This window comes from Cottoperca gobio, chromosome 15 (assembly GCF_900634415.1).
Source record: "Cottoperca gobio chromosome 15, fCotGob3.1, whole genome shotgun sequence".
Classification (NCBI taxonomy): Eukaryota; Metazoa; Chordata; class Actinopteri; order Perciformes; family Bovichtidae; genus Cottoperca; species Cottoperca gobio.
Window position 1 is genome coordinate 22,530,689 of NC_041369.1, and position 11,688 is coordinate 22,542,376.

Sequence of the window (11,688 nt, forward strand, 5' to 3'; positions counted from 1 at the left end):
CAATGCAAAACTCCTGTAAATTCACTTCAGTTTAAAATATTTTTATTTACTTAGACAAGTCTGATACAGCCACACACGTTACTTTGTGCAGACACTTGAGGCATGAACATGGTTTGTCCAAACACAGAACAAACCTAAAAAGGAAACACAGAACAAAAAGCCGTTTGTGTTGAGAGAAGTTTTAAAGGAATAGTTTTGACACTTTGGTAAATAACACTTTCTCAGATGAGCAGGTTGATGCCGCAGGAGGAAGCTGCAGCCTGGAGGTCGTTAGCTTAGCTTAGCACAAACACTGGAAGTGGGGGGAAACTGCTAGCCTCACTCTGTCCAGTGCAACACAATAAATCTGCTGGCTCGTCTAAAGTCACCAACACTTTTATATCTCGTTTGTTTAATCTGTACAGATGTTGGGCTAGTTTAACTACAGCAAAGCTTTTTCTTATTTAAAAAAATATATAGTTTATAATCATTTAATATGCTTTATATTGGATATTCAATCATCAACATTTATTCTTACATCCGTGGACAATTATAACCCTTACTAGCAATAATTAAAAAGAATATGCTTTTATTGGCACGAGTGTAACGAAGACAATATTGCCAAAGCGTCGAGTAATATTAGGATATAATAACTACCTGACTGTGCAGTGTACTGTAGCATGTTAACATAATTAAACAGTGTGTGTACGGACACGACGACACCTTAGAAATTCCTCGAAACTCCATCCAGTAACCTCGAGCGTGCGTCTTCAGGTGAAGCTGTGTGCACATTCATTACTGGAAGAGTAGTCGGACAGAAAGTGAAGAAGAATGAACTATTCCTTTAAACAGTTGGTGAAGATAAAATCATTGGCTAGAAAACATTCATATATCGTCTTTAACAATCTTTAAATGAGTTTATTTCAGCCTTTTCTTTAAATATGTAATATTCTTGTTTAGTCTTTAACAAACTGAAATCATACAAACAATCTGAAAGGCAAGAGGAACATAAATGATGATTTAAAGCGACACTATAGATCTACCATGCCGTTATAAATAAATATAAAATCACAACATGCGTGGGGAAATTAAAAGCACAGTGTCTGAACTCTTTTTGTTTTACTGAAGACGATCTGCAGAAACATTTCTTCACAGTATTCAAAGAAAGAAAACTTTGTTCATAACAAAGACTGAACATTCTGGTGAAAGTAATGTTTTAAATACGTATAAGGCTGATGCAACTCCCAACACATCCTTTCAAAAATAAGACACTAGAAACACAAACACACATCAGTTCAGTTCTGCACCTTCGTCACTTTCAGAGCACGGACATAGAAAACATTGTTTTTAAGCCTAAAGTGCAAAAACAACCACACGGAAAGTTAGTGAACGTGTTTGGTGCACGTTAGTTTGATGCTCTCTCATCTAAATGTGAAAAGAGGTTTAACATTTAGACTTTCAGGACATAATTCCCCAGGACACTAATAAAGAGTCGTTAAAGGTAAATACAAATGTGCTACAGCAAACAAACTAGATCAGTGTGGTCGCGTATTAGTCGATTGTTTGTTAATATTGTTTGCTTTGAGTGTTCAGATGACGTCTTCTGCGTGTGTTTAAACAGCCGAGCAGGTCACAAGACGGCGCTGCAGACAAAGGGATATTGGATTGTTTGTAGTGTGATGGACTTCTCCACAGTCGGTGTATTATCTACAGGAAATGTTCTGCTGTGGACTGGGTACAGCATCCAACATATGTTAGACACGCTTTACCTTGCCATCAGACAGCCCTGTCCGACGGGGAACTTTAGTTATCTTTGCTCTTAAAGCCACCAGAGTCCATTGACAAAAACAGTGATTCTACACTGCAGAACTCAGGAGTTGCTGGTTTACCGCTGCATCGATCGGTTAGTTTCTTTGTGTTATTGTGACTTTGGTGTTTAAAAAAAAGGATAATTCTGATTCACCAAAGTCACAATAACACAGAAACAAACTAACCGATCGAGGCAGCAGTAAAACAAACACAATGTTCTGTGGGGTAAAATGACTGTTTTTGTCAATGGAGTCTGGTGGCTTTAAAGAGCATTAAGGATATAACTGTTGAGTCCACAGCAGCGCGTCGCTCTGTGCTGGAGCTGCAGGTCTCACACTGACCGTGGATCTTTCTTTAGGATGTGATTTATCAAGAGGGGAAATTTAATCCACAAATTGTATCTTTGTTTGCCGACACGCCGTGTGACAGTTTCACTGCTTGGATTTGGATCAGTGATTTTTCTGACATGTTTTTATTTTAGAGTTTAATGCTGATTATTCCTCTTTAGAGAATGTGCTTCACTGAAACAGTCGAGGCAGTTTGTAAATGTTGTTTGCTTTGGCAGTGCAGCTACAGAGAAATCTGTGTGTGCAAAAGGCATCATCTGAACTGTCACACGTTAATCCTCATCCAAGTTCACTCAGTGGTGTATTAATGACAGCAGCACTGAGGGCTCAACACACGGCAACTAAAGACAGCGAATAGTTACAGACGGCATCAAATGTGAAGCAGATTTGTGAATGTTTGCGTTTCACTCTGTTGCCGTGCGTTGAGCTCTCAGAGCCGCTGACCGTCCGTCTCTTCAGGGTCCCGTTCGGCTGGAATTCATCACCAAAAACAACAAACTCAAATACAAACATTGAAAGGCAGTAACATTCACACCTATGTGTAATTTAGAGACTCCATTCACATGATCCGACTGCAGATCCTCACGGGCTGAACCATGAAGAACAAATGATGGCACGTTTAATGTACATCGTTACATTTGTGCAAACTTTGGCATCTAAAGCTGCTCAGCTCTCCAGGTGTACCGTGACAGAGGCTTTAGGAACCTGCAGAGACGCCGTCCATCAGTGTAGGTTCATCCTCCGCTACACTCGCTACTGACGAACTCAAAGACAGGAGAAGTCCTTTCAGCAGGTGAGCGCACTGAAAGCAGAATGTAGAATGTGCTTGTTAAACGAAACGGTTAGGCATGTTGTGTATGTGGAAAAAGGCAGAAAATACTGTACGAGAAGATTTCAACGTGACATCAAAACGCCACAAAAACAAACACGACCTCCAAAGTTTTACATTTCCAGCACACGACAAAAAGAATCCAGTTATTGGTACTGCGTCAGGGAGCTGCCGAATACAATCAGTCTTCATGTTGTTGCCACTTAACGTCACAATCCTTCCAGACCTCCATCATCTCCCGCCGTGTGTGCGGCGTGAACGTGGCTTCCTCCGCACGTTAAAGTGTCTTGTACTTTATACTCACGCCGTCTCAGGTTCAAGTCCAGCTGTGTTTCCTGTCTCTCCAGTGTGTTCTGTGCAGCCTTCAGGGAACAGATTCCAAAGTGCACGTGTTTGGCAATCAGTGGTCTTTTAGAGAAAAGATACAAGAAGGACAATCCGAGAGAAACGTCTGTGGATCATGAAGACGGCGTCGACGTCTCCAGTGGGCGCAGTCACTGAGAGCTTGACCTCTGAGGTTCAGATGGACAGGTCAGTGTCTGTGTCAGTGGGGGTCGTCTTTGGACTCACGCTGCCTCCTCTCTCTTCAGGAATGGAGAACGAGTCACCGTTGACACTGGGCATCACACCTACAACACACACACACACACACACACACATAGATCGACTTCCACAGGGAGCTGAACTCGGGGTTGGAAGAAGTATTGAGATCTTTATTGAGGGCTTTTATTGTGAAAGGGAGAACGCAGCCTGGAGCAGACAGAAGTGCATCGTAAAGCGAGGCTTATAGGGAGCCAAACGTTAAAGCAATAATGTTATCTGTTGCTCCTTAAAGTAAAGGACGGGAGTACTTCTGGCTATTAAAACAGGAAGTGTGACTTACGTTCAGTATCATACACTGAGCTGTCGGAACACGTCCGGTTCCTGCGCTGAGTTCCCCGTTGACCTCCACTCAAGTACTCCTTCAGTGCACCTGACCTGAGGGAGAAGGTGCGACAGTAATGTATGTCCTAACGCTTTTATACTTATGATATGATACATATGACTATGATGTATATTAACACAACTCATTGTGGAAGATGTTCCTTTAACTGCTGAAGTTACCTTCAGGTAAAACATTATTTGCACGGGACTGTAGATCTGACCCCCCATCACTTACTTACAGGTACTTTAAGTGGCAGTATTACGGGAGGAATGAAAGATGTGAACTGATCCTGTGCAGCGCTGCCTCCTGGAGGCCTCAGCCAGGCATGATGTCAAGGTGCTCTTAGGTTAACAGGAAGTACCTCGTCACCTCGTCACATTATTATTATTTATGTTATTCTTTATTTCCTTTGCAGGGAAAGTGCTGCACAAATAAAGTTGAGATTATAACAAGGTTAGGTAATATGCGTGTGTTTTAACTCACCTGTCGAAGCTGTATGTTCCAGGGTGACTGATCGACCTCTTCATCTGGGCAGACGGACAGAAAGACGTTTCTGTGACTACAGTATTAATGTCTGCATCAATACACACACATTTCATTTGATTGTTTTCTCTTGCAGTGACCTTCATTTCAGCCTGCAGGCGTCCGGTGATTGATGGTAAGTAGAGCGTAACAATGTGTGCAATACAAGAGAAACGCAGCGAGTAGCAGATTATTGACCAACATATAATAAATCTTATAGATATGTTACAGAAATGAAAGGACAATAGTGTATTTGTATTGTTTGCATCAACTGCCCAAGTTGTTCTGGCTGCACACACACACACACACACACACACACACACACACACACACACACACTTTATTGTACTTAATTACCCTTTCAGGAGGTCGGCGGTCAGGGGTCAAACTCTGGTTGGCCAGGGTCATACACTCCTCCAAGGTCCTGATGAAAGTTGCACAAGTTGCACTGAGGAGAGAGGCCTGTGTGAGGGGGGGGGGGGGGAGGGAGAGAGATGTTACTGCGTCTCTGACGGTACAAACTTCTCCTTAATAAACACTTTTCTAAAACACTATCTTTGTAGAAATAACGAAGTGATCAAAATGACGTGTCACCTCAGAAGTGGGCGTTTCCTCTGTGTCTGCACTGTGCTGTGATTGGATCGTTTGGACCTGCTGGACGAGGAGGTCGCAGTACAGACGAAGTTCAGACATCTTCGTCTTCAGACAGTCTGGACCTGGAAACACACACACACACACACACACACACACACACACACACACTTTCTTTTTAAAAACATCATAATGAGTTATTTGAAAATAATAAATAATTATTTCAGATATTAAAACTGTGAATTGTGAAGGGGAAAGGTTTGTCAGCTTTTCTTTAGTTTTTAAATTATTTTAATTAAATGTTTTGTTTTAAGAGTAGACGTAGAACATTGTTGTGCTGTTACATTATTATATATATATATATATATATATATATATATATATATATATATATATATATATATATATATATATATAATAATGTATATATATATATATATATATTTATTAACACACACACACACACACACATTATTATGTGTTGTTGTTTTCTTTCAGTTTGATGCTTTCTGCTGGTGTGTGTGTGTGTGTGTGTGTGTGTGTGTGTGTGTTTAGTTTCCGGGTCATGAGGGGTCGGTGCTCACTTCATTATAAACATACATCTCTGGTCCTTGATGGCACATCATAAAACAAGTCTTCTCTTTACGTCGTGCTGAATTCACCAGGCTGCTCGTAACCCCCCCCCACCCCCCCCCCCCCCGTGTGTTATTGTATTGTATTGTACTACTGTTTGAAAACCAACTGTTTTGATGAAACTTTATGTAAAATACCACTTTAACACACAATGTTTGGTATTGTTTCACAGAGATCTCTCCACAGACAGAGGAACACACACAGACGGACAGATGTTCTGCGTACCTTTCTGTTTGTGGCTGTCCAGTGTTCCAGCTTTGGAGGAGCCTAAAGCCACCAGCCACCGCTGTCTCTCTGCAGCGTTCACAGCTCGCACGTAGAAATGCTGCTCGCCGGGGATTATCAAGTCCAGACGCGTCGCATCTGTCAGATGAACTGAAATATAAAACCACAAACGTCGTTTCAAGGATGTGTTTGGATTTGTTTAGCACAGGTGACGTATACAGGGTCCACACGGTCTCACCTTTAATGTCACACACGGACATCTTGATGGATCCTTTGCTTCCTTTACCAACGTCGTCCTCGCTGTCGTAGTAAGAGATGACTCCATTCTCCAACACGAACCAGCGTGGCTGCCAGCCTGAGGACACAAAACTAACTTATGTATTCCTGTATGCAGCTCTTTAAATGGTTTCACCTGTTTGAAGCTGATGTACGGCGGCGGTGTACTGATGCACTTATTGTAAGTCGCTTTGGACAAAAGCTTCAGCTAAATGAACTGTAGTGTAAGAACCTAGAAAAGGTATCTTACAAAGGATGAAAAAACGTAAACTTCAGTGGAATAAGATTGATGACACTATAAAAATGTCTTTATCTTTGTCTGGTTCTACAATAAACGTAAGTAATGCGTCTCTGTGGAGGTTTTATTGGTCAAAACAACAATGAAAGTGAACATTTTGAAGATATTCCACTGATGTAGAACAGTGTTGCACTTCCTAAACATTGGGAGACCGAGGTATTGCAAACATGCTGGACCCTAAATGCATCTTCATTTAAAGAAACACATTTACTGACATGAAGACTGTGGAAAGACATTCCCTGTATACATATAGGCACATTGGTGCATATGTATATCTTGTTTTAGGTCAGATAGGCTGTTAGCACTGTTAGCTAGCACAAACAGCATCATTATGAATCATCAGTGTCTGCTCAGAAAGATAAAACAGCTGACATGCAGATAAACAGACAGACAGACTTACCCGTCATGTAATTTGTCCATTTGTACAGAATCCCCTCCATAGTTGAGCTTTACATCGGCTAATTTAGCCTGTTAGCTTTCGCTGTAGCTCTGGCTCTCAGGCTAGCTAACTGCTAGCTAACTGCTAACTGAAGCTAACGCTCGCTCCCTCGCGCTAGAACATAATAACCCCCATCTTCAGCTGCTGGTTGACTTAAAATGTGTGAATTGTTTGTGGTTTGTGAGAGCTGACTGCCAGTGTGGGCAGGATAATGTCATTCTGAGGCTTTGTTTATGCTAAGATGTTCCTAAACTGGCCAGCTAACTTGTGGGCAGTCAGCTGATGGAGGAAAAAATGTCAACAAATGAGCAGCAGCCGTACGGAAGCCTGGTGGGGACATTTCACCAGGAGCGCAACCAATACATGATGCGACTTTATGGAAGACCTTTCTGCGTGATGCAAAACAAACTGCAAATGATTATAGATGAGATACTTCCTCAAAATAATGACTCAAAGTTCCTCAAATATATATATAACACATTTACATGATCAAATAAAAATAAGTATTACAAATATTTCCTGTTTTTGAAATAGACAATCAAATTGTTAAATTGTAACTAGCTTTAATATTTAATTCACTTGTGTGTCTCCATATTGCGTGGACTCAAGTAGGTGTTCATTTATTATTAATAATACAATAATAAAAATAAAGTAATAATTTCTATTAATATATCACTTTTCAAGCTTCTCACCCAGCAACACACCTCACAATCGTCACATCAGACAATTAGGAGCGACTATCCCACCCTGACCAACCCCACTCAATCTGAGGGATCTAATCCAATGTACAGTACCCAACATACTCCCTACTATACTCAACAGGGCCCCTAACGGGGACCATGAGTCCACGAGACCTGAAATATCACATTCCAGAGGGACAAGAAAAGGAAACAGATATTGAACTTTACATTTGTTGTAAAGAGAAAGAAGTTTCTCAAGATATCTTAAGTAGTCCCGTATACGCCAGATCTTCATGTTGCTCTGCGCCACAAGGAATGACTCCCTGGGCAATTCTCTCCACCACTAGGCTTACTCCAGCTCAGAGCATGCTGGATCAAAAAGCCCAGACATTGGCACAAGCTGTCAGAGAGGGGAGAAGAAGTTAAATGTCCTGCCTGACAACTGACCCCTTATATATGGAAAGGATCTTAAAAGACCTTCCTGGAGATCACAATCTATCTTTAAGATGGAGGAGCTATTCGAGCACTAAACAGTTGGAGGAAGTGTTCCACCGCTCCTCTCTTAGCAGCTACAGAGACGGCTCACATTCATGCAGTCATCGCCTATGATCCACCATCAAACCAGTGGAGCACGGTGAATCCCATGATCACGTCTCGCTGCAGCTTTGGCATCGCGGTGTTGGAGGACCAGCTGTATGAGGCCGGAGGGTTCGACGATCTCGACACCATCTGTAAGGTGGAGCAACACCAGCAGGTGGCAGGTCGTCGGGGACATGGAGATGCCCCGCGGCGGCTTCAGCTGCTGCGTATCTGTCACAGCCATCAACTATCATTAATTAGTTTATTGTATAAAGTTACACACTATGGAAACACTCAAGCAAAGTGTGTTGAGTTTGTACTGCGCTGTGAAATACAAATAATAAGGGTGAACGTGATATGTCCTCGCATATTTGTGCCATAAATAAACAGTTATACAATAACATACATGTTAAACACGAAGGAGCAAAGACTTTACACAAATAAGTACAATTATATCAAATATAAATAATCAACCACATGTTCATAATTCTTAATTTCTCTTTATTGCATTAGAACATACATTTCTCATATATATCTATATATATATATTATAAATGTGAATTTGTACACTACAATCTTTTATTGTAACATGTTAGAAAATACTCGTAACGCTCCAAAAACATAGCACTAAAAACAGCTACCGAACAATGATTATTACATTTCCTCGTTTTTGTTTTGGCCACCAAGAACAGAAAAACAAGATGGCGGAGACGAAACCGTCAATCGGGAGGAGAGGAGAGGACCACGGTCGATGGGCCATTGCGTTTTTTTTAGTGGCAGCCATTTTTGTAACCAAACGGACAGGGATGAGGGGAGGGTCTATCACAACAGGCGGAGGGGAGATGGGGGGGGGGGGGGGGGGGGACTGAGGTGAAGTTTCCACTGCTGCCAGCGTTTTCTCTTTGCCTTAATGCATCATTTAGAAATATGTTTCACATCAACTTTGATTTAAACGCCTTTAATGTGACAGAGTTGCTAGAACTGCTAATCCCGCTGTAAATCAACATCCCATAATATTATGTTGGTTTAAAGAGATCACATGAAATATCTTTAAAGTAAAAAAACAAACATCTTGAGCGATCTTTGAGACTTTAACACTAATTTAATCTGCTGTATTAACACTTTGCAGGTTTGATTTGATCAAATGCTTTTTTTACAAAAGAAATACAGAAATATGTGAAATACAGAAACACTTTTCAAACTTTGGCAGAACATTGTCGTATTACTCAGAGTAATAACTGTTAACCTCTCCATGTAGTTATATATGAACAAAGAGAACTCATTCCTACACTTGCACAGGATCGGAAGTTAAGTTTAATATACAATTTGGTCTCTATAATCTATTTTTAAGTATGTTTCCAAAGGCTGATTTACACTTTACTTAAGTCTTAACTAGCAGAGACCTTCTTGAGCTCTAATGGAGCAACTCCATTCAGTAAATCACTTCCTGCAGAAATGATGTGAAGGATTTTTACGAAGAGCTGGTGCAACTCGATCCAAATGTTTGGAGGATATCGGACGCGGTGTAGATAAAGAAGCCAACAGCAGCGGTGAGAATGGAGGAAGTTACTGAGCGCAGAGTGGAGCAGGGCAGGTAACAGCAAGAGTGCAGAGAAGTTGTATCACAAGACACACGGCAAGCAAGTGGAGCTCGAGGCAGGTGGGGGGCAGCATGGAAAGCAGGAACAGTAGTGACAATCTAGCAGAGAGATAGGAGGGAGTCGGGGTACAGTATAACCATCTAACACACAAACACACACACACACACACAGCGAGGCGAAGGTTTAAAAAACTAGCGGTACAGACACAACGACTGGCACTGCAGGGAGGCGTGTGGGCCGGAGGACAGATATATCTGCAGGAGGGGGAGGAAGAGAGAGAGGGGACGTGAGGCATCAAGGAAACATGAAGATTCAATCCCAAAAACCTGTCGTTTGTTCAGCAGATAGGAGAAAGGGGAGTCGTGCAACACTGCGTAACATCACGGAATGATTGTCCTCTTGAACACACCTCACCCCCCCTCCTCATGGACACCGTTTCTCTTTTCTTTTCTTGTTTTGAACCCTCGTTGTTAACTTGACTTTTCCTCTTTCATTTCACACATACACACAAAACCCTGTGACCATAAAAGACATTTATATACACACACTTCCTCACACACAACACACACGGACACGACAGGTACACACACTTTGACCCAATAGTACGGCAGACTGGTTTGTTAGCAGGAAGCAGAGGGTTGGTAGTGCATGTTGATTATAGCAGAGCTCAAAGCTGATTGGCCACAGCGGTCTGTTATTGATATGACAATCAGCGCTACAGTGGCACAATATTACTGCACGAGTACAAAAATCAATATTAACTGTTGCAATTGTAAATATGAGACTGCATTTCCCACCATTCGTCCAAGATTCAGATTAAATCTGAGTCGAGATTCAGATTAAATCTGAGTCGAGATTCAGATTAAATCTGAGTCGAGATTCAGATTAAATCTGAGTCGAGATGAAGGAAAACTAAAGGAAGGGTTTTAGTGCCCATTTAGAAAATTCAGATTTTGTTTAAATGATTCATCAAGAAAAGCTTCTCTGTTTTAGATGAATATAATATCTTTGGGTTTTGAGTTATTTGGGACAAAAGAAGGAAATTGCCACTTTTCAGGCATTTTTAATAAAAACGATTAATTGGTTAAAAATAAAGAAATACATTTAAATAGAAACTAAGCATATGCAATCTCAATTCTTTCTCATTTCAGGCGCACTGGAGAACAGAAATGTGCAGTCATTTAGGACATGTTCCTTCCTCCCCCCTCCTCCCCCCTCTCCACCTCCCCCTCGATGAGCAGTACTGTGGCGTGATGATGTTAGGTTCCTAAGGCAGTATCACAGTTCAGTCCATAGAGAAACAACAGCAGTACAGAACACACTGCCCAGAACCTTACATCCAGCTCAGGTGGGACACTGACGCCATCTGGATTTTTTATTTTTACTTTTTTTTTTTTAAGTCTCCGATTATTTTTCCAAAGCTGAATGTTGCTGCCAGGAGAAGTCAGATAATAGTTTTAGCAGTTTCCTGAACATTCAAGTCAGGAAGCAACAAGGGGGGGGGGGGGGTTTCATTAACATCTCCTCTCCTGTGGTGCCCTGGTAGCTCAGTGGGCTAAGGCACATGCCAAGTTCTTGCGACATCACTGGTTTGAAACCGGCTCATGACCGATGTCGCGTGTCCTGTTCTCCTCTTTCAAATCACACTCCACTGTGAAACATTGTGCCTGATGCTGAACATTTACAACAAATAATCCAGAGGCAGCATCATTTTATAACACAAGTTAAGATCGACTGTAAACAATAAATACGTTTCTGCAGGTGAATTATTTAATATTTATATTAATTAAGTGTTTGTTGTTGTAATACTTATTTCGGCCACAAGAGGCTGAGGTGCGCCACTACTCCAAAAATATTCAGATTTTTTCTCACTTGCCTCTCAAGGTTATTTATATATATATAATATTATAAATATAAATTATATATATATATACAATTTATATTTATTTATTATA

The 11,688-nt window shown here is 41.2% G+C and overlaps 2 protein-coding genes across 3 annotated transcripts in view; both read right to left on the minus strand.

Moving 5' to 3' along the window:
* Nucleotides 1-25: 25 nt before the first annotated feature.
* Nucleotides 26-7,193, minus strand: plekha3 (pleckstrin homology domain containing, family A (phosphoinositide binding specific) member 3). 2 transcript variants are annotated; one of them, XR_003833556.1, is made up of 9 exons: nt 6,835-7,193; nt 6,099-6,215; nt 5,861-6,010; nt 5,006-5,127; nt 4,769-4,873; nt 4,373-4,416; nt 3,848-3,942; nt 3,269-3,593; nt 26-2,937 (listed from the first exon to the last, which is right to left on the minus strand). XR_003833556.1 is itself a non-coding variant. In XM_029450273.1 (8 exons), exons 1-8 carry the CDS (start codon nt 6,872-6,874, stop codon nt 3,484-3,486), a joined length of 783 nt encoding a protein of 260 aa, XP_029306133.1. In that variant the 5' UTR covers nt 6,875-7,193; the 3' UTR covers nt 26-3,483. The 2 variants fall into 2 exon arrangements, 1 of the variants encoding a protein (XP_029306133.1); XM_029450273.1 differs by having other exon boundaries at nt 26-3,593.
* A 1,423-nt stretch (nt 7,194-8,616) lies between these two features.
* Nucleotides 8,617-11,688, minus strand: part of pdxkb (pyridoxal (pyridoxine, vitamin B6) kinase b) — a 23,174-nt gene continuing 20,102 nt past the window's right edge. The window contains exon 11 of the mRNA XM_029450124.1: nt 8,617-11,688. This exon is cut by the window's right edge and continues 1,856 nt beyond it. The gene's annotated coding sequence lies outside the window, so the exon portion shown is untranslated.

Coding starts and splice junctions, on each gene's coding strand:
- plekha3 (XM_029450273.1), bottom strand. CDS start 6,874: ATGGAGGGGATTCTGTACAAATGGACAAATTACATGACGG. Junction 6,216..6,834: donor ATGGACAAATTACATGACGG/GTAAGTCTGTCT, acceptor TTGTGTCCTCAG/GCTGGCAGCCACGCTGGTTC. Junction 4,874..5,005: donor AGGAAACGCCCACTTCTGAG/GTGACACGTCAT, acceptor CCCCTCACACAG/GCCTCTCTCCTCAGTGCAAC.